We start from the raw sequence: 21,965 nt of genomic DNA, 5'->3' as shown, positions 1-21,965 counted from the left end.
AAGTGAAGGAAGCACTAAACGATGATGGTAGAAGTCATAGTCATAAGCATGCAGGCAGGCAGGCAGGCAGGCAATGAACTTTATTTAGTCACTACTGTGTCATTGCCATTTTTGCCGAGTCATAAGCATGACTCGGCAAAAATGACAATGACTCAGCGAAAAAAGAATAACACTCTAAAGCCACTGAAATAGGTTCGCACATAAATGATAGGTCATGACATGCGTGTCATGTAGGTCATGAAACAGCCGCATACGCCTCGGTGCTCCCATGGTCGTTTCGTTAACTTGGTAGGCTCCCCGAAAACTGATTCGCATAACGTCGATTACGACAGGGCGTGGGATCAGCCGTTTTTTTTTTTATCTTTATCACTTTTCACTTATTATTGCTTTTTTTCCCATCTCCGTTCCCCAGTGCAGAGTAGTAGGTCAGGGCAAGAACCTTCTGCCTTCATGTATATAAATTCCTTTATCTCTCTTCTCGCTCAGTCGATTTTGCCAAAACGATATAGTTGAAGCCTGCGGCGTTGTCTTAGAGGAGGGACATATCGTTAACCTTTTTCGCCTTGCGGCGATCTATTCTGCTTTTAAAAAGCTTCGTGGGTCCACGTAGGGCGAGTTGTTTAGCGAGCTGGTTTCCACGCTTAATTTAATTTCACTCATTAATGTAAATTCATTGGAGTATAAAGAGCACGGCAAGGCACCAAAAATGTCCAATTCCGCGTGACTGCTTAGTCTTGACTTAAATATGAATGACCTCTGCTTAGTCCACGATATTTGACAGCATGAACTTACAAAATAGAACGGTGAAAGAGGCCACAAACGGAGACAAGCGCTGTCAAACAAGCGTTTTTCGCCTCTTTCGACATCTTTTGTCTAAGTTCGCGCTGTCAAACAACATGGATCAACACCAACTAGGTAGGTCGCATACCTCTTTCTGGGTACAGTCATTTGAACCTTCCGTCGAAACTTTTCGCACAATATACTATCTTGACGTCAGGATGGAAAGCACGTCAATGTATTCGCAAAGCGTACGATATTAAAGAGATAACCTATTGAGTTCTTTGTGAGCTGACTGCTTTAAGTAGCATATATAAAGTTCAAGCAACCCGAACTGCAAGCCGTAGCGGGACCACCGGCGGATTCAAACAAACTTTATAAGCATGATGCTTGTATGTACGCTGCTCCTCGCTATAGCTACTTCTGCTGCAGCAACAGACGATGACGATTACGAGTGGGAACCGATTAACATCACAGAGGTAAAAAAAACTTTATTTTTATGTCAGTTCGTGGTTTTACAAGTCGAACATATTTTCCTGAAAAATGCATCATTTTGTGCTATCTTAGTGGCACTAATTTGACGATCAGTATTGTTGTTATTAGTATTATATTCATCATTCTCATTTCTTTTGTTCCTCTGTGATTATTGTTTCATAAGAAATGCCACACTCTTCAGCTTTGTTGTATGCCGCCACTGTGAAATTATTCAGGATCATTAGCAATGGCTGTCGTTCTGCCTGTCTTCGAGACAACATGCATATTTAAAGCCGTCGCACATTAAAGCAAAATTGGCCAAAATGCGTCATAAGCGAGCAAGCTTATTTCTACGTGCGAAACCAGGCCGTCTTACATTCTAATGCAGCTGTTGTGGTGCGGTGCCACCAGGCGTGTCGGACAGAAACGACCTTGATGTTTATTTTGACGGCATACTGAGCACAATGATCTATCCTGCAATGCCAAAGCACAATGCCAAAGGGCCCACTCGCTTTTCTCTCTGAATATTGTGCGCCCAAAACTGCCAGATATGAACTTTGTCCGCATATGCACTTCGGTGAATAAATTCATAATTACTTGAGAGAGAGATAGACTAGAGGGTCTTACAGGTCGTCTTCCAATTATTTCGGGACCTGGATCACGGGACATGTGCAGAAATTATTAAAACTAATTATACCAGACATGTCATGTACCTTGGAATCTCTTTTCCAACAGTCGGTTCAAGGGGATGCGTACTAGATGCCTGAAGAAATGTCTGAGTTCTTCTTTCTAAATCTGCCGATCCTTCCTTAGTTCTACACTACAGGCCGACATGACGTTAATTATTAAGGCACACAATAGTAACCACCGTCGTGAAATTTCCAACACAACACAATTTCTTCTTTAGCAACCAGCATGGCTTTTTTCGGGGTCGTTCCTGTAATATTTCAACGATTCGAATTGATAATTGATTTCCTCCAGGCAGTTCATGATTTAGTAAAAATAGATGCTATATAATTTATTTCGCAAAAGCATTTGATAAGGAGGAGGAAAAAACATTGATTGATAAGGTTTCGCCCATACGCTTAATAATGAAGCTAATCAATTCTAACACAAACTGAAGGATTGCAAAACATCACTAATTTTTTAAGCAATCCAAGTCAATCAGTGAGCTGAAGTGCGTACTCATCTCCACTTTCCCATGCAAAATAACATGTACCGAAGTGTTCAGAGCTTACTTTTAGTCTATATTAATGAAATGCCAAACATTTTATATTTTACAATCGGTTATGCGCAACCGACTGTTGTCTACCCAAGATTAGTAACACTGCATATTAAATCCTATTGCCTAAATCTAAAGTTAGACAATGTTCATCGCGCATTTTGGTGTCGCCAGTGGCTAAGGGGAATTAATATTTCCGAAATACACGCCATGACCTTTACAAGAACACATAACCCGGCACAAAGCTGTGTCCTCATTCAAGCATCTCGGGCTTACCTTATCGTCTGATTTATTCTGAAGAGAGCAAATCAATGCCATAACTAGTAAGTAACCGAAGGCACTGAACTTCATAAACTGCAACTTGTATTTGGCCATCTCTTGCACTAATATATTAGCATACGTTAGGTTTGTCCGTTCTAAGACGAAATACTCCTTATTTTTAATCGGTATTAGGTGTATCTTGTCACTCCACTCGAAGCATTAAAAAATAAAGCAGCAACATTTATCGCGATAATATACTCGCGCAACTACAGCGTCACAGAGATAAAGGAATTTCATTCATTGCCCTGGCTCCCAAATCGCTGACTGATAAAGCTTTTTTCGCATTTTCATATCGTTTATCACAGCCAATTGCTCCTCCGAACATCTCACACCAGTGCAGCTCAATGTTTGTTTCAGCGTTTCGATCATTTATTTAAATAACAACGCTGAGCGCTGCTCTTAGGCGCTGTTCCTACGACGAGCGTCCGCGTCATCCCTCGGCCTCCCTCGTAACCGAACGAACGAGCACAGCGAAGGATGAAAGAGCGAATGCGGAGCGCGCATGAAAGACACCGATAGCGAAGGGAGCGCGAGGAGGAAAGTGATGGAGGAGGGTATGGCGAAAGCGTGAAGAGAAAGCGTAGTGCCGCGAAAGACGGGCTCTGCGTCGACGATGGCTACAAGATGGCGCCAGAGTAGCGCTTGTCGCCTGTTCACCGACTTTCAACCATAGCATTCTTTCAAAATGCCTCTTTTCTTCGGATGTGTAAAATACTCACTGTATCCGCTTTTTCTTTCGGCTAGATTAAACTAAGTATTTCATATTTGATGGACTGACTCATCGCTTGAGTTTCCGCTGGTAGTTGCTCGCTCATATTCGCCTTTGGGGGTAGTAACACACGAAAAGAACTGTGCCATCTATGTCTCTTTTTGGCATACCTCATACGCCAACAAACACTCAAACCAACAAAAACATGGTAATTTGCATGTTTTATTTGAAATGGAGATATAATAAAGTAAAGGAAAATGGAAGTGGACGAAAAAATTATTTTCCGCATGTGGGATCCGAACCAACGTGTTCGCATTAGGCGTCCGATGATCTTACCAATCCAAGTGGCGCAGCGCCGTTTTCTCATCCACTTTCTTGGTGCGTACAACCTTTAGCCCTGGGAGTGTTAGCCAGCGCCACAATTCAAAGCTAATGATAACTATCGCTGTCGGCATCCCAATTGTCTAAAATTGAATAACTTTTATTGCCTGCAGTAAGTGTGTATTTTGTATTCAAAAGTTAGAGGCAGTCGTGTTTCTACGCAGTTTCACTTGGAAGAATTCTTCTAGGATGTCTGTGCTCCGAAATATGCGACTCCAAATTTCATTTGTCGTTCGCATGATTACGCATGCAAGAGGGGGAGGATCGGCGCAAAGCTCCTCCCTGATGTGACGCAGCTGTTTCGTGCGGCGTTTAGTCTGACAACAGGGCGGAGGCATAGGCACAGATAATAACGGTTCCCCTTCTTCTCTCACTTGGCGAAATCAAGATATGACAGTGCGGTGTGCCGTACGCAGTACGCATGATCCTGTTAAACGTGATAACGGGAGATAATGTTTCGGCACATTTTTGTATTACTTGATGACGCACCGGGACATCATCTTCTGAACGCGTTAGTGTGACAGTGTTTCTGGAATAGCGGCGACCTTGTTCGAAAGAATAACCTAGAATATCCAGGTAGAGTCCCTTCGTGCTTCTGGTGGGACGAGGTATTCTACCGAAGAAAAAATAGACGTGGTACTTGCAATGACTGAGTTGAATGGCAACGCTTCAATCACAATGCGGCTGTACGCGGCTCGCCACCCACACCGTCCCCTTCCAACTAGGCCTACCTTCATAAACGTGTTTCGGTGCTATCGCACAACAGGGTCAGTCCATCGTCCGAGACAGACCAGGAAGACAATCATCGATGAAGACTTTGAAATCGAAGTTGTCGCATGCCTAACGTCGATGCCAGCACTCAGCATCCAACATATTGCCGATCAGTGCGATCGCAGCGTTTAAACAGTCGCAAATGTGCTAAGAAAGCATAAGTTCCATCCCTGTCATGTTTACCTTCACCAGGACCTAAGTGAGGTGGACGTTTAAGGCGGGTTGACTTCTGCAATTGGGGCCTGATCAAAATTTATGAAGAAAATGAGTTCTTACACAGACTAATTTGGACAGATGAAGCTCGGTTTCGCCGCAATGGCACTATGAATATTCACAACGCGCATTAGTGATAACAAGGGAGAAGGAGGAAAACAAGAGCTGAAAGGCAGAGAGGTTAATCAGATTAAGTGTCCGGTTGGCTACTCTGCATAGGAGGATGGGGTAAGAGCAGAAAGATTAGAAAACAAGAGAAGATAAAAAGAAGTCACAAGAAAATCCACACTGGCTGCGTCAGCACAAGCATCAAGTTCGCTGGAGTCTGAATGGGTGGTGGGGCATACTGGGAAACAGGATCATTGGACCTTCTTCCTTCTAGGATTTTACGTGCCAAAACCAGTTCTGATTATGAGGCACGCCATAGTGGATGGAGAGCTTTCCTCCACTACGGCGTTCCTGGAACTAGTTCCTTTTGAGAGGAACGGAAAAAGGCCACCGTTCCGTTAAGGATTGGTGGAACTGTAACGGTAACTCGTTAGATTTACGAAGGAACAGCGGAGGGAACGCCGTTCCTTCTGTAAACGTTTCACAGCATTGAACAGACGCACGCACGCAAGCAGCACATGAAGCAGGGCGGATGGGCGGCCGCCGTCAGGCGCAAATAACTACCGCTTGCCTGTCGCGTGACTATGGTGCATTTTCTCGTGAGTTCTCACTAGGCTTCAAGATTGTCACGTGACGCGCTCCCTCATGTAGTTTATGTCCTCCATGCCTGCCTGTCGGACACCAAAATCGAGATGTAACACTTTCTGATTTCAAACAAGGGTTTTACTAAATTGCGAATATGTATTCTGGACATTTTTCTTTTTCACTCATACTGCAATGTTGAATCAGCATTCATTAAACGCCTGCGTATTGTTCCTTTCAATGCGCTTTCTTGTGCAAGAAATTTAATTATATCCTCCTAAGACCCTTTGTAAAATACATTGTACATTGTCTTCAACTTTTTTTAGAAATTCACTCTGAAGTAATTACGCAATATATTCTCTCTGGGTATGAAGTATGGTGCATGTGTAACTATTAGAGAAGTAGTTTACTCATATGCTTGTCATCCGCTTTAGATAAATTTGACAATAAATGGGTCTAGACCTCTGTGTCGTTCCAAACGGCCGAAAGCAACCTCGAGGCGTGTTTAGAAGTCACCTTGATTGCGTGAAAATATCGGACGCGGCAGCCACATGGCAATTTACTACACGTTGCGCCATCTTCATCTCAGCGTTAAGACAATTAAATGTAGTTTTCACCACAGCTAACATGAGGAGATGATGGACAAAGTCTTATTTTTTTTCTTTCACGTACATGGAGACGGCGCTTCTGGCATCTATCCGTGGTATTCAAATTTTAAAAATAGTTTTTCATGTTCATGACATAACAGTATACACAATAAAAACCACCTTGAAGAGTGATTGCGTCCCGTTGTTGTGTTCGGGTCTCGGGAGGATATTTGTGCATGTGAGTAACTTTCTATTTGCACATCTGAAGCGCAGTATCCTGACTGCGCATTTGAGACCGAAGTGGAAAGCGCCGGGTGTGTTGCACTTGTATTAGACGAGCACCAAAGTTGCAGTTAGACATGTCTGGAGGATGTTCGGTGCTCCCTGAAAAAAAATCGTCTAGAAGCGTTTCTTTGGATTCTTTTTATCTCTAGATAATCTTACACCGACGATGTTCAATTTCCTATAATATACGTAGTTCGATGTGAGTTTTAAATTGCTGACTTTATTTCGGCTCAGGATTATCCTACACTATACTTAAATTTTTTTTAAATCAAATGTAACGGCACGTTCTAATGTTCGAAGTGTAACTGGAATGCGTTCCTTTAGCGTTACAGTAACTTGTAACGGGAACTCGTTCCAAGATTGGGAATGACGGGGAACAAGCTTTTGTTTCTGCTTTAGCACGCGCACTGCCCTCCGGCTTCTCCGTTCGCGCCATTATCTCGACATGACAGCTGCCGTCATAGTATACAGGCTGCGCGGTCACGTGTTACAACAGCGGTTCTTCGATTTTTTATTTCGCCAGCCGAGAGGGGAAAGGGGACCATTATCCTTTTTGCCAATGCCTCCGCCCCACGTAACAGCCGCATCACATGATGGAGGAGCTTTGCGCCGATCCTCACTCTCTTGAATGCGTAATCAAGCGAACGACAATTAAAATTTGGAGTCGAATATCTCGGAGCACAGACACGCTAGAAGAATTTTTTGCAACTGATGCTGTGTAGAAAAACGAATGCCTTAACTTTTCAATACGAACATACCCACTTACTTCAGTCAACAAAAAGTTAATTATTCAGTTTTAGTTATTTGCGCTGCTGACAGCGATAATTATTATCTCACTTTGTGCCCCCCTGGCCACATAACTTATTTGCACAGGTGGTCTTCCCGTCCTTCCCAGTGCCTAATTTTAGGAAAACCATAAAGCTTAATTTTGAACACCCTGTATGATGCGAGACGACTTCCTAGGCCGGTATTTTGTATCGATGCCTTTCCGGTAATAATGCCTTTTCGCGCTTATCGCGCTTTGTAAGTGGTCAGAGCGACGGTCCGCTCGCGTTATCAAGGGATCAGCCGGCCGTTAGCGGTGGATGATAATACTGGTATAGAATAAGTCATTAGGCATCGCTAGAAAATCGCGGCCCTTGTGAATTACCTCGTTTACATGAGATGCGATACGCTTTAAGGTGGCGGTCCAGCTACCTTAAAGTTGATACGATACACTTCTATCGCATTCATGTAAATGCAGCAAGAATTTAGAGGGTAGACAGCTGGGATGTAAAAATACAACGAGAGTTTTCATCTTCCCTTAGATTCTACGGCACATTGCCTACACAGGAGTAGACACCCCTTACATCGCCTACCTCAGTCTTCAGCATAGAAGAAGAAGAAGAAGAAGAAATAAACTTTATTGAAAGAGCCAGCAGTTAGGTTTTGCCGGCCTGAGGTGGGCGGCTTGAAGTCCTTGAACTCGGGCGGCATCTTCGGCTTGCCGGACTGCCCAAAGGTGGTCTTGCAGCTCCGAACTTTTCAGGGCCGCCTCCCAGCGGCGGCGACGTTGACGGAGAAGGTCCCCGGCGGCCCACGCTGCCGGGGCGACGGCGGAAAGGAGCGAGCTCGAGGCTTCCTGTAATCTGGTAACGCCTGCCGTTATGGGCGCGTCGCGAACGGCGGTGGTTTCGGTACCGTTGTTGCCGGCACTTTCCCAGAGCATGTGTCGCAGCGTTGCTCTGTGTCCGCATGCTTTACAACGCATCAGTCGGGTATAAGCTCGGGTAACAGTGGCGTAAGACTGCCGGGCTGGGGTAACTGTGTGTTTGCAGTAAGCGTAAGGTTACGGCCTCCTTCCTGTTTAATTTAACGTGCAGTGGCGGGAATTTGGGTCTTTCGAGTCTGTAGTGTTGGGTGAGGTCTCTGAACGTGATCAGGCGATCGCCCCACAGTCATTGTGATTGTTATTGTTGCTGCCTGTCTGTCGTAGCGTATCGATGCGGCAAATCCGACGCCCCGCACTCGGGGGCGGAAGGGGCGGCCACGTAATCTATAGAAACCGTTTGCTTTTCAGTGCTCTATGTGTTGGAGGTGATCGGCGCAAGTCTCTGAAGCAACATATGCTAACGTTTAGTCAAGTTCCGTAATCCGCTTCTCCAATCCTCTCCAACAATGTTTGGTCACCGCCTCCTTACTTTAAGCGACGCTCTTCCTAATGGAATCGAGTGGTTGATCGAGTTGGTCTGTCGAGAGTTCCATCTACCTGCCACAGCTCGTCGACAATAACCACGTTTTTATCAAGCACAAATGCTACCATACTAACCGCTGTTGAAGCCTTTTGTGTGTCTGTTTAACAACTGTCCAATGTCTTCACTCCGAACTCACAACTTTTCAGATCACTCAAATGTTATATTTCTCGTTTACTTCCAGTTTCTTGACACAAACGACAAAATATGGACCGTCATAACTACAGCTAACGACAGTCTTGAATGCAAAGTTGACGAAAAAGAATCCATAAATCGAACTTATATATTATTTTCTAGGAAACATCGCACATCTAGCACGTAAGCTAATTCAACATACGCGCATCCATTACTTTGTATGAAACCTAGCTTTTTTATCCGCTTGCAGGATTGTCACAACTAGACTACAAGGGAAGTTTAGTGGTATGTTTCCTTATCCTAACAGCATAAATGTCGGACCCAGAGGTAAGTTGCAAAATCACTTTGCTATTTCCTGAGTTTCTAAATTATTAGCTCGGAAAATTCAGAAAGAGTTTAGTAGTCCTTATAATGTTCAAAAAGTGTTCGAAGAGAGCGGAGACAATAACTTTTCGCATGAAATTATAATACAATAAACGTTTATCTTCGCTATGAAAGCTGTACAATTCATCGTACTCAGAAAGCAGTGTTGCCAGTCGTACGGCACCCACGCGTCTTTGTCGTCACATTAAGGACTTCATAGGGTCATAGGGCCATTGCGTAACCTTTCTTCGATGTCGAATGAATAATACGAGACGCCTGCTTGCCGGTACGAATAAGAATTGCTTCTATTATTCTAATATTTCAATTTGCGTCCTTAGCCTACATTATCCATTTAACGGTTTGTATGGGGTCTCTAGCCTCTTTATATCAGACAAAAAAAAAATACTTGAAAAACGGGGGTTTTTCGACGACTCTATGAAGACAACGCATGAGTACGATGGCATGACAACAGTATGAGGACAAACATAACCAGCACATAACGACAATGGCGTCACGACGACTCTACCACAAAGCCTGCAAAGACGATGGCTTGGCCACGACCACATGACGACAGTCGGATGACGAAGCTGACGTGACAGCGATGGAAAGACCACGACGGCATCACAACCATGGTGCGACAATGAATGCATGACGACCGTATGATGGCGACGGCTTCCCTAGAGTTGGATAATGAAGTTATAATGAAAACGAAGCAACGACCACGACGGCATCAGTAAGATGGTATAACAACGAATGCGTGATGAAGAAGTTGGTATGACAGCGGTATGAGGACAACGGGATGACGACGAGTGTGTGACGGCAATGGCGGATGACGAGTGTAAAACGAAACCTACATGACGACAATGGCGGGACGGTGACGGCATGACGAGAGTAGGATGACGAAGCTGGAGTGACGATGATGCAACGACCACCGCGGAATCACGACGATGGTGGGACAACGTAAGAATGACAGTGCATGACGATGATCGTGCGACTGCCAAGGCATGATAAGAAGCGGATGGCAACGTATTGGGATCACGATGATCCAAAGACCACGTCGGCATCAAGACTACAAGCAACTACCTATTGACCCAAATTACTAGACAACTTTGGTTACTGGTTTGGCACAGAAGACGTGACGACGACGGCATGACAAGCGTCCAATCGCGAAGCTGGAATGAAGACGACGGAACGATCGCAATGGTATCACGACTATATGCGCATACCAAGTGTCCGAAACTGATAGGCAACTTGGGACACTGGATCAGCGTAAGTAGCAAGATAGAAAGGTTCAAAACGCCTTAAGTAGGCAAATAATGCTAATCGTATTAGAAAGCATAGACGCATATGAGTAAATCATGAAGCCTAGCGACTCGAGGCGTCGCTTACACCTGGTTTTTCTGTGAGAGCGCCCTTACAGTTTTTGGGTCTTCGTATTGTCAACTTTTTCCGTATTTGTGAGATCTCTAGTGTGTATTTCGGAAATCACATCCTCGTTCCTTCACTGCTTGAGGAAGCCGATGGATTTGCCGAAATAACTGTCACAGAACTGAAGGCCTTCTTTCGTTGCTGCGGCTTTACGAGTCAATAATGATTTGAATTGTGTTATGGGGTGTTACTTGCCTCAACCGTGATCTGATTATGAGGCACACTGTAGTGGGGGACTCCGCACACAATACGAAGTAATTAAGTACACAAAGAGCGCACTTTACCACTCGACGCTCTTTAGCGTGCTCTGAAATCTAGGTACACGAGCGTTCCTTTAACTGCTCTCCATCTAATTGCGTTTGCGCCATCCGGTACTTTACCGGTCAATGATGAGAGGTACATGAACTTCTGATTTTCACCTATTTGGGTTCTCTATTGTAGGCCTCGAGAATGATGCATACCTATGTTGTACTGTGCATTAGCTGACTCGGACGTTGCAAGGTGATCCATTTGTTCACTTGCCTTTTTTTTTTCTAAGCTTTCGACATTGTTTTATTCTAACTGGATAGCAGCAAAAGTTGTGCTGGTCCTTAGTTCTTACTTCTTTTCTAAGTCTGATACAAGATTTTAATGCGATTACCATTATTTGCCTACTTCAGCCATTTTGAGCCTATCCATCTATCAAGCTGTGTATCTATATACATCTATCTATCCATATACCTATCTATGTATCTATCTATCTATCTATCTATCTATTTATCTATCTATCTATTTTTTATTTATTTATTTCTGGGACCCTCATAGTACTTCGTAGTACATTGCAGAGGGGAGGGGCGAGAATGCATTGTACGAGTACGAAATACAGGATTAGTTCTAAGAATTCACAGTGCAGGCAAAAAAAATCATTGAAAAAAGTGGAAATATTTACATACCAGCAGGGAAAGGATAACACTCACAAAATACGAAGTAATTAGGTACACAAAGAGCACACTTTACCGAACAGGCAATTTTTCACGAATAAGTATGTAATTAAACCGTTTGGTACCATACATTACCTTATGTTAATTAGCGCGTTCTTAAAACGAGTGGGGTCACTGATGCTTACTAATAATGCAGGGTAGGTTATTTCAGTCTATCGAAGTCCTAAGAAGGAATGATTGTGAGTACGCGATGGTAATATGACGGGGAACGTTTACTTTATGTATGTGATCACAACGAGCTGAATAATAAGGCGCTGGGTGGATCCAAAGTGAGCGAAGAGATGCGTTGTGGTAGTAGACTTAATGTTAAAGGAAAATGCGCGATTCCTTTCTGCGATGAGATAATAACGGGATTTCAAGCGTACTCTTCATTTATGTACCACTAGCAGTGCGATGGTAGTTAGCTAGGATGAAACTAACAAGGAGAATTTGTACTGATTCGATTTCGTTAATTAACGTGACTTGATGGGGATCCCAGGCAGATGAGGCATATTCCAATTGGGGGCGGACGTAAGTTGTATACAACCGTCGTTTTAATGAAACAAGTGCGAGTGAAAAAATTCATGAAGAGAAAAATGTATCTTGAAGGAATTTCTCATCTATCCACCTGTGCCAAACCAGTGAACCAGTTGTTTACCCGCTGGGCCCTCTAGGTACGTTTTCGTAGTCGTAATTCCGTCGTGGTCGTCACATCGTCGTCATCCCAGCTTTGTCATCCGACTCTCGTCATGCATTCGTAGTCAAGGCGTCCTCATCTTACAGTCGTCATGCATTCGTTGTCCCACCATATGGTCACATTGCTGTCTCGATACCTGCGTGATCGTTCTGTCGTCGCTACTCCGGCTGCGTCATCCGACTCTCTTGATGCCTTCATCATGCCGTCATCGTCTTCATACAGGCTTCATGATATATTCGTCATCACGCTATTGCATACAATTCTCGTCGTCCCATTGTCCTCAGAACGTTTTCATGCAATCGTCGTCAATGTGTTGTTGTCATACAGTCGTCGTTATGTCATCTCCTCATTCTAACTTCGTCATCCTACTCTCACCATGCCATCGTCATCAGGTCATCATCGTCACACAGTCGTCATCGTACGAATGTCATCGCGCAGCCATTGTTACGCTGTGGTTTCAAGATCACTTGAGCAATATCATGCCATTGGCGTTATGCCGCCGTCCTCCTACCATCTCGTCGTTAAATCGACGAATATGGTAGGAGGCTTATCGACGAAGATGTCATCGTGAGGCTTATAGCGCATGAAAAGACAAGGACGAAAGAAGAGGTGACACACACAGGCGCTGTGTGTGTTACCTCTTCTTTCGTCCTTGTCTTTTCATGCTCCATAAGCCTCAATATGTCATACCAACAAGCCCAAATCATTGCCTTGTCATCTTATTGTCATCGTGCAATCGTTGTCGTGCCGCCTTTGTTGTTCCTTCAACGTAATTCATTTTCTGACATTCCATCGTTGTCACTCCGGTTTCGTTATACAGTTGTCACAATGCTGCCGTATGCGCATGGTTCCATACCAGAGCGCTACGAAACCGGAGTATGTATACCGAAGCAACGGAAGTTTCCGAATGACCGCTACAGATGGCAAAAAAAGGTGACTTCAGAAATACCGGCTGTTGCCATATTGCTCGAATCGAAATTGCATTTACCATCGCCATTCAACGTGAGATGTCTTCTACCGTAATTTTCGCTAATAATCAAGTGAAAGAGAGTTGTCCTTTCTTTCCATGGCACCCTAGAATAAGACTGATCAGAACTTTGTTTTGTTTGAGTGAAACAGAACTTTGTCTGTTGTTTAAATAAAAAGTGGTCGTTTTTCAAAAGAATGCTTGTTCCACCCTATCTAGTCGCGCTTCAGTTGCAGCTCCCATAATCGCCCTTCTTAATGTCTTTCACATTTGGTTCCGAAACACTATTCGTCTGAAGCTTCGCGGCCCATTTGTGTCTACCTTGGCCACACTTACCTAAACCCCTTTACATGGTGGCGTACGAAGCGTTTAATCAGACTTTGTGATCACAAATATTTTCACTTTGTGTCCCCGTACTAGCCCATTGGCAATGCCTAGGCCGTCCTTCTTTGCAAGAAAACGGATTGCCATGCTTCGCCCTGCATCAAAAAGCCGTTCTTTATTCCTAAATCTGACCATTGGCCAACTGGTGCGGTTAGCATAGGCAAGAAAAATAGCTTCCCGTACATCGTAAATAGAGCAGATTTAGCTTCAGCAATTTCTGTATCTTGCACATCTGCAAAGCTTACTTTATAGAATTAAGAGCGAGTGCCAGCGCCACAGCTCCCGTGTTCTGTAATCTGAAAGTCGAACATCGACCATAGATAGATCTCTGACGTTTTTTGAGCTATATCTTCAGGCGTAACATGTAAAATGCAAGCTTTTATACTTAAATAAGAACAACGGGGTCACACTAAACCAAGATTCGCAGTTATCAACAGTAGGCGAACAATAAAAGACTGAAGCTGCAACAAACATTCGGCAACGCGACTTGCCTTCGTCAAGCGGAAACAAGTCATCTTAAGAACCCAGTATTTTTGTGCTGACCAGGGTTCGGACCATCAAGCTAAGCGTTTCATCTTTCGCCTAATGTTGGTTTAATTTGTTGTATGGGGGTATAATTTCGCAGAACAGGGGAAGGGGGGAGGGGAGGGGGGACTAGGACATATAAAAATCCGAAGCAGACCTTCAGTATCTTTCAAATCCATTTCCTACACTACACTAGTGTACACTCTTACACTAGTAAATACCACTTTACGAGGACGAAGAAGAAAAGAGAGAAAGCAGGAGTGTTAGCCAGAAGAGCGTCTGGCTGGCTACCCTAAGATGGTGCACTAGAACAGGGAAATAGAAAGATGAGAGAAATGAAGCCATCAAGCGCTGAATTCGCGGACGCGCGCAGAGGTGTAAGGTCTGTTTGCGACGAGTGAAAAAGCTATTTTGTGTACCTGATCTAATGACCTCTGCGCAATTACCATAGGTGGAGAAGCTACCAGCGTCGAAGAATTAATATATCAAGGAAATGACAACAAATGCGGTGTGTTTGAGCTCCGGAACCTAACCAGGGGTACGTAATGTAAACAAAACTGCCTTAACATTTCAAAAATCCACTTGAAATTCTTCAAATCATGGAAAGGTGAGACATTGGAGCTATTCTCTCGGGATTACCTATACTACTGCGAAAGCTATTCTAAATTGATTTCATACGTTTAATAGAGAAGTAATTTATGGATCAGGAGTGCTACTTTACAGTGGAATCAGGCCCATACATTTAGTGCGCGAATAAACCGCAACAGAAAAAGAGAGAAGCGAGAAACCCTGCTGGAAGTAGCGATAGTACAACATCGCTCGTTCTTGCAAAGAGCTTTTCAATACAATTTACGTTTTCTCACAATAGGAATTATGTTGACACTCGTGGCGTTTCGCGCTGTCGGCACTGGCACCGTGCTTCCAAGCTATCGACGGTGAGTGCGTGGGCCAGGCTTGTAGGGTATAGAACGTCGTCAGTGCGTTTTTCTGAAAAAACGAGGAAGCGAAAAACACACTGCAACGATCTGCTCAATAGTTCGTACAGCTCTACACGTCATGACGTCTTACGTTTACAAAAAAAAATATTTACTTAACGCAGCCTTGTTTTATTATTTACTTGTTTTACTCGGGAACTCTCATAAATTAATTATATAGGCCTGATTTTCCATTCATGATTTCTACTAGTTCTGAAGTTAATAAAGGCTATACTATTTTTGTGTGTCCATACGCATTACACTTGATGCAGCAATGTACCTTTTCCTTCCAGTGATCACCGGGCCTTGCTATTATTTGTATAACAAACCATGTAAGTACAAAGTAGATAGCACGTGTGTATTTCATGTTCTGCATGCCTTTAAGTTTGGCAGGACAAACTTTTTCAACGTTCACTGCTGCTGTGAGGACGTCTCCTAAGGTCCTTATACGCATAAATCGCATAGGTTTATATTCTTTGCCTTCAGTACACAGTAGCTGAAAAATCAGTCGAAAAGATCTAGGTTTACACTTGTTTATTGGCGAACAACTGCGATTACACTCGAACAGAATTTTGTTTAGCCTGCCGCCATGACCACCAATAAATACATCATCTCACCCTACGGGCAACCATGGTGGGATGCGAAAGCATCGCGGGGGGTGCGCATCGAGTTTTCGTTTCGTTTCACTTTGCAACACAACCGAATGAAAGTTAGAGTGAGATAATGTATTGAGAAGAGAGGAGACGTTTGTACTGGGTTGCGTCTTTATTTAGAGATCGTACGTTATTTCTGGCGTCGGTGCGCGCGGTATCTTGAAGACGATGGCATTGTGGTCGGTGAAGCCTGGCGTCAATGGGTCTTGCTGCAGAGGTTCGAGCTTGAAATTTGCGAAGACGAGGTCTATGCACGCTCTCCTGATGGTGGTAGGTTGCTTGTGATCTTGGGAAATGCATCGCAAAGAGTATACGTCCTTCATGTGCTGCACCAGCCAATCGGTTGTGAGTATGTCTACGTTGAAGTCCCCTGCGAGTATGAAGGGCGCGTGTCTGTAGGTCTTGGTGTACTCTACCATGCTCCTTGCGAGATAAAGTTCGACGCTTTCTCTTGAGATGTTGGGTTTGAGATACAGCGTCATGATGACGGTTTTGTTGTCACCGTGAAAGGATAGTCGGACGGCCGAGTGCTCTCCGTTGTGCCTTGAGTGGTGACCGGTAGGTCTAGGTCATTTGCGTTTGCGGTGAGCGTGCGTTTCGCGTATACGGTGACACCACCGACTTACGTTATGCCTCCTCGGTACACACGATCACGTCGTAGCCGTTGATGGTCGGCCGTGCGGCATTCCACGTTTCCGTGAAGCAGAGTACATCCGCTGTGTTATGACCGGGTCCCGTTCGATGTCCCTGACGTGGGCGTTGAGGGACTGGCTGTTTAGAAGCGCCATGGTGGTTTAGAAGCGCCTTTCGGGGTCGACGTCTTCTTGGAAAGCACGGAGGTAGCGCTGCGTGACGGTGTCGAGACGGTGGTTGTCGAGTCGTTTGAATTCGTCCGCAATGTTCTTGTCTATGTTGTCGTTCTTGTGGTGGAAGCGATGGTCGGCCGAAGCGTTGGTCAGGTAGAGATTTTGAATGTTAGTGCACCTGCTTAAGGCGACGTAGACGAGTTTCTGCGGTTGGGTTTTGGCGCAGTCGTAAACGATCGACGCGTAGGTTCCAGCCTGGAACTTTCTTTCTTTCCTTCTTGCTTTCTTTCTTTCTCTTTCTTTCTTTCTTTCTTTATTACACATATACTTTTCATTTTACAAGATACGCACAATCTGTATGGTCCCATAGCCAATGGCTAGTACGGGGTCCATTTAGAATATACATATAAGAAACTGTCATACAATTTGGTATAAGTGTAGTCAATTTGGTTAACAAAAAATACAAGAAAATACAACACTTCGCAAAATACACAAAATATCTGAGTAATAGTAGTACTTAGATTTGCTAATAAGAACATGTTGTGTAGGTATTAGTATTATTCTATGCGACAGGTTAACAACGACAACAGGAAATTACGCCACTTCGTAATAAACACATGAAAACCTTGATAAATAATACTTATCATGGTCTAACAAAATAGAACATAAATATCTATCAGTTTAGAAAGCAGAGAGAATTACTTCAAAGTAGTAATTTTTCATTGGTCTCAGCAAGTTCTGCGAATTCTTTATATAGTCCGGAATACCATTCCAGACTTTCGCACCAGCGTACTGTAGCAGTCGTTTGCCATAGGCGTTTTTTATTGGCGGAATATTTAGGTTACCAAAAGTTTGGTTCCTGGTGTGGATTAGTGGGGTGCAGAGTAACGAAATGGGGAATGGCTCGTTGTGTCTTATAACATTGTTAATACATGTGCACGGTTATGGCACTCCTTGAACCAAGGGGAACTGCGTCCGTTAGCACGCCACACCAGTTTTACGGCCGATCGTCAACGTGACATTACGTGGTTCTATGGGTACCCACGCCGCGTCAACTTCGTAACCCTGACGGCTGGCCTCGTTCACTGCGCGGGACCATCGAAGTGCAGCCATAGTCGCCTGGGGAAGTTTCCTTCTCCTCCCGCACCATCGACGCTTCGTTCACAGAGTTTGAGCGTTCCCACAAAACGCCGACGCTGACGTTTACGTTCGGCTTCGCGAGCCTTCCTCTGCTCCGCGGCGGTGGCGCTGCCGCTGCAACTAGCGCCGACGTTGACGTTGTTCATGGTGTTTCGCACATCGTTGCACAGATAATGACGGAAGCACAGCGAACGCGTGCTTTATACTGCGCCGCGACACTTGCGCCGCCTACTGGCGTACCCTTAGAGAGAGAGGGAGTGAGTTATATGCAATGATTTGCTGCGCCGCACCTGTGGTGGAGAGGGGGAAAGAGGAGGAAGAGAGCGCATACCTGCGTAGGAGAGGAGAATGAGCGAGAGTTGCGCATGCGCAGTATGGGTGCTGACGCTGCAGAACGGACACTGCCCCGAGCATAAGATGCTTTCGCATCTAAAAACCGGCTCACTCGGGTAGCCTACTTGCGAAAATCTTATCCATATGGTGCTAGCATCCTCGGCAGGTTCGAAATGCGTTTTGTACACGCGCACGCGTCGGGGCAATAACAAACAATTAATAAAATAATGAAAAAGGATCCGACGGCCTTAACATTTTAATATAAGACGACTTATATTGCCCCTGGATTAACGTCTTCCCAGCAATGCATTTCTGTTTAAAAGTGAACCCGACTTTAAGGGGATTGGTGTAAGCTTCGTCTTTGTAAGCTGGCTTTCCCACGTTCTGTGTTGCAGTGAATGAAGCCTACTTGCTGGATGAGAACGATGCGATGTGAACGGGTCCCGATAACGCTCTCGCGTTCTATTCTTAAAGGCGAAGCTTAAGCATCCTCCATTTTTTTTACGTGTATTTGAATGCGCGGCATCGGAGAATGTCCCGAGCTAAAGCTTCTTCTTCATCATCATCATCAACATCAGCCTATATTTATGTCCACTTTCGGACGAAGGCCTCTCCCTGCGATCTCTAATTACCCCTGTCTTGCGCTAGCTGATTCCCCCAACTTGCGCCTGCAAATTTCGCAACTTCATAACCCCGCCTAGTTTTCTGCAGTCCTCGACTGCGCTTCACTTCTCTTGGTATCCATTATGTAACCCTGATGGTGCACCGGTTATCCATCCTGCGCATTACATGGCCTCGCCAGCTTCATTTTTTACAGCGAAAGATGTATATGGCTAGGCGAAACGAAAAACCGTTCGCCACATGTTTCGATAAAAGTCCCCATTGGCTGCGCCATCAGTTACGTCGTTCTCTACGTCGCACGCAAGCAAGCGCGCCAATGGCATCGCCGTTAGTGACCTCGTTCTCTGCATCGTACCTGCTCTGCCCGCAACGCTGCCTCCTCGGCTCGCCGTTATCGCATGCGTTCGATATCTCGAGTTAGCTCGGCGTCGTGGTTAGCAGCATCCGTCCGCCATTGGCGCTTGCATTCCGCTTCGCGATTTCAACGTGTGCGTTTCGTCGCAGCCGAAGCCAAAGTGCCGCTCGAGAAAGTCCCGCCGAAAGCGGGCGTTGGCCACTGCGAACGCGTTGCCGCCATTGCCACGTTGACGCTGCTGTGCCCGTAACGCCGCCTCCTCGGCCCGCCGTTGTCGCATGCGTTCGATATCTCGAGTTAGCTTGGCGTCGGGGTTAGCAGCATCCGCCCGCCATTGGCGCTTGCATTCCGCTTCGCGATTTCAACGTGTGCGTTTCGTCGCAGCCGAAGCCAAAGTGCCACTCGAGAAAGTCCCGCCGAAAGCGGGCGTTAGCCCCGGCGAATGCGTTGCCGCCATTGCCACGTTGACGCTGCTGTGCCCGCAACGCCGCCTCCTCGGTCCGCCGTTGTCGCACTGCGTTCGATATCTCGAGTTAGCTTGGCGTCGTGGTTAGCAGCATCCGCCCGCCATTGGCGCTTGCGTTCCACTAGAAAACAAACATGTAACCAATAATTGAGAAACGCTTCAATACAGCGTCGGGATTAACCCATTGCTAAACACCGGGGCCACACGTTTCATCTTCACTAGTTAACCATCTGTACGGAGTGCTTGGGTGGTGTTTTTCTTTCTCTTAATGTCAATTAGAATATCGGCTATCCCCGTTTGCTCTCTGATCCACCTCACTCCTAACGTTAGGCCTAACATTTTTCGTTCCATCACTCTTTGTGCGGTCCTTAACTTGTTCTCGAGATTCTTTGCCCATATGTTTAGGCGTTATACGATGTCCTTGGTGAACTAAGCAAGGCAGCTCGTTTATATTTGTTTTAAATTATTGAACCGGCTGGATAGACTTTGGACCATTTTCGGAAATGAAGATCCTTGGACCATGGCCGTATGCGTCGGTGGCACAGAAAGCCACGAAAGCCTTGTTGCACTACCTCAAGTTGACAGGTCTCGGCGACCGTCTGTAGACTTCGGGCGAAGTTTCAAATGTGCGCGAAACTGTGGTCTCTCTATTTCCTTTCTCTCTCTTTTCATCCGTATAACCCCTTCCCCCAGTGCAGGGTAGCAAACCGGACGTGCGTCTGGTTAACCTGCGTGCTTTTCCTCTCTTCTATTTCTCTCTCTGTCTCTCTATTGCCATGTTATGGGCAGTGTGTAGGCGCTGTTCATGATTGGTGGAGTATTTAGGAACTTAGTAGTACATTACTTATGCATGTGATTTACAAGCAATGAAGAATTTAACCCGCTGGCCTGGAAGAACAATGAACGCAACCGAAACAAATATGGCGAAGATGGGGGGGAACACTATTTGTAATGTTCTCGAGAATTAAAACGCGTGTGGATTAAACACTGCTTTTGCGAAATATTCCGTAATGATTGCTCCAAAGCGCTATACTAGGGCAAGGTTTCAAATGGGCTAGTCATATGGGCGCAATGTTTTAAAATATATCGAAGCTGCAAATCTTATTACAACTGCTGCAAAGAAACGGCTTCGCTGGAAATTGGGTTGTGACACCGCAGGGTCGCACAAGTCTGCTGTAACTTTTAGAGCTCTCACCGGCGCACTGAAGTTTTATGTGGAAGCCGACAGGCAGTTGTGGTTACCTACCAGAGTCTCTCATGGGTGCTCATAAAGTCAGATCTACATGACAAACAGGGAAAAGGTGCATGAAATATGAGCGAAAATGATGGACTTACTCTGTTTCACAGGGAAACCTACGTGTGTGTTGAAATTTCAATTTGCAAGACACTCTACACTATTCGCTTGGTAAACAAGGATAGAGTGAGAACGTACGACACATACGGCGCCGCCGTATGAGTCCGTCTGCCTCACTCAGTCCGTGCTTGCTAAGGGTAACTTATCACAGTATTAATTACTGACTCGTCCAAGAAGAATACTATTTTAACACCGCACTTCATTGTGCGGCGATAATGTAACGGTCTGCATGCTAATTATATAAACGCTGTTATTACTTGACTACGCCGGCGAATTTATTATTTACGATCTTGTGTTAATGTTTTCGATTTCCAGGTCCGCAATATCGTGCCTTTGATGTAAGGGTGAGGGGCTTCGGCGGCCGTGTATCCGCCAATGAGTGCTTGGATTGGTTCAAAGCGGAGTACCCAGAAGAAACCTTTACACGGGAATTGTATAAACGCAGTTGCAACGATATTTCCAAACTCAGTATCAGACATTCGTAGGCCGGAAATTGCAGACTCAATATGACATGATTGGTCATTCAATGAAAACAAGTAGTTACCGAGCCATATTGTCATAGTAGTAATTTTTTTCTCGTATGGCACAGTCTGCTCTAATGGCTTGCTGAGCGGTATTGACTTTTCAATAAACAAATGGCATTATTAAACGCTTCATTTCCAAAATAAAACAATACATAAACGCTCCAAATGCGCTATTATGTCAAAGCGCATTCCTCTTTTTCTTTTACTTCAGTATGAATCAAAATAAAATTTTCGAAAGCATCGTGCTGTCTTCTCGAATGTTTTCTCATTTTTATTTGGTCTGGTCATTTTGGAGCAATATGTGTACCACAACATGGGAAGTGAATTTTTTCATTCCCTTTGAGAAATAATTTTTAAAACCTCCAGAGCAGGAATTGGCCTCCCTCGTGCAGTATTCGGCCGCTACCTCCCTCACGGCTCCGACAATTAACCCATGGCCCTAAGTCCCCAGTGGCTGCGGAGCACCTAACCAAGGTTCCGGTCAGACTTGCTACGCGGCAGAGGGTACTAAGAATCTCTGGGTCCGCACAGGCCGCCAATGGAACCTGAACCTGGCAACGTTCAACACACGCACCCTCTCGAGTGAGGCTAGTTTAGCAGGAGTATTTGAAGAATTATCA

At 45.0% G+C, this 21,965-nt stretch overlaps 1 protein-coding gene across 1 annotated transcript; it reads left to right on the top strand.

Annotated features, from left to right (window-relative positions):
* Nucleotides 1-1,139: 1,139 nt before the first annotated feature.
* On the top strand, nucleotides 1,140-21,557 carry LOC119459543 (uncharacterized). The gene is made up of 6 exons (XM_049670795.1): nucleotides 1,140-1,256; nucleotides 8,846-8,979; nucleotides 9,047-9,123; nucleotides 14,571-14,657; nucleotides 15,387-15,425; nucleotides 21,137-21,557. The coding sequence occupies exons 1-6, from the start codon at nucleotides 1,161-1,163 to the stop codon at nucleotides 21,304-21,306; spliced, it is 603 nt and encodes a 200-aa protein (XP_049526752.1). The 5' UTR covers nucleotides 1,140-1,160; the 3' UTR covers nucleotides 21,307-21,557.
* The last annotated feature ends 408 nt before the right edge of the window (nucleotides 21,558-21,965 follow it).

Source organism: Dermacentor silvarum, chromosome 7, assembly GCF_013339745.2.
Source record: "Dermacentor silvarum isolate Dsil-2018 chromosome 7, BIME_Dsil_1.4, whole genome shotgun sequence".
NCBI lineage: Eukaryota > Metazoa > Arthropoda > Arachnida > Ixodida > Ixodidae > Dermacentor > Dermacentor silvarum.
Note: the sequence above shows the minus strand (reverse complement) of the source record. Positions and strands in the feature narration are given on the sequence as shown.

Coding starts and splice junctions, on each gene's coding strand:
- LOC119459543 (XM_049670795.1), top strand. CDS start 1,161: ATGATGCTTGTATGTACGCTGCTCCTCGCTATAGCTACTTCTGCTGCA. Junction 1,257..8,845: donor AACCGATTAACATCACAGAG/GTAAAAAAAACT, acceptor GTTTACTTCCAG/TTTCTTGACACAAACGACAA. Junction 15,426..21,136: donor TTATTTGTATAACAAACCAT/GTAAGTACAAAG, acceptor TTCGATTTCCAG/GTCCGCAATATCGTGCCTTT.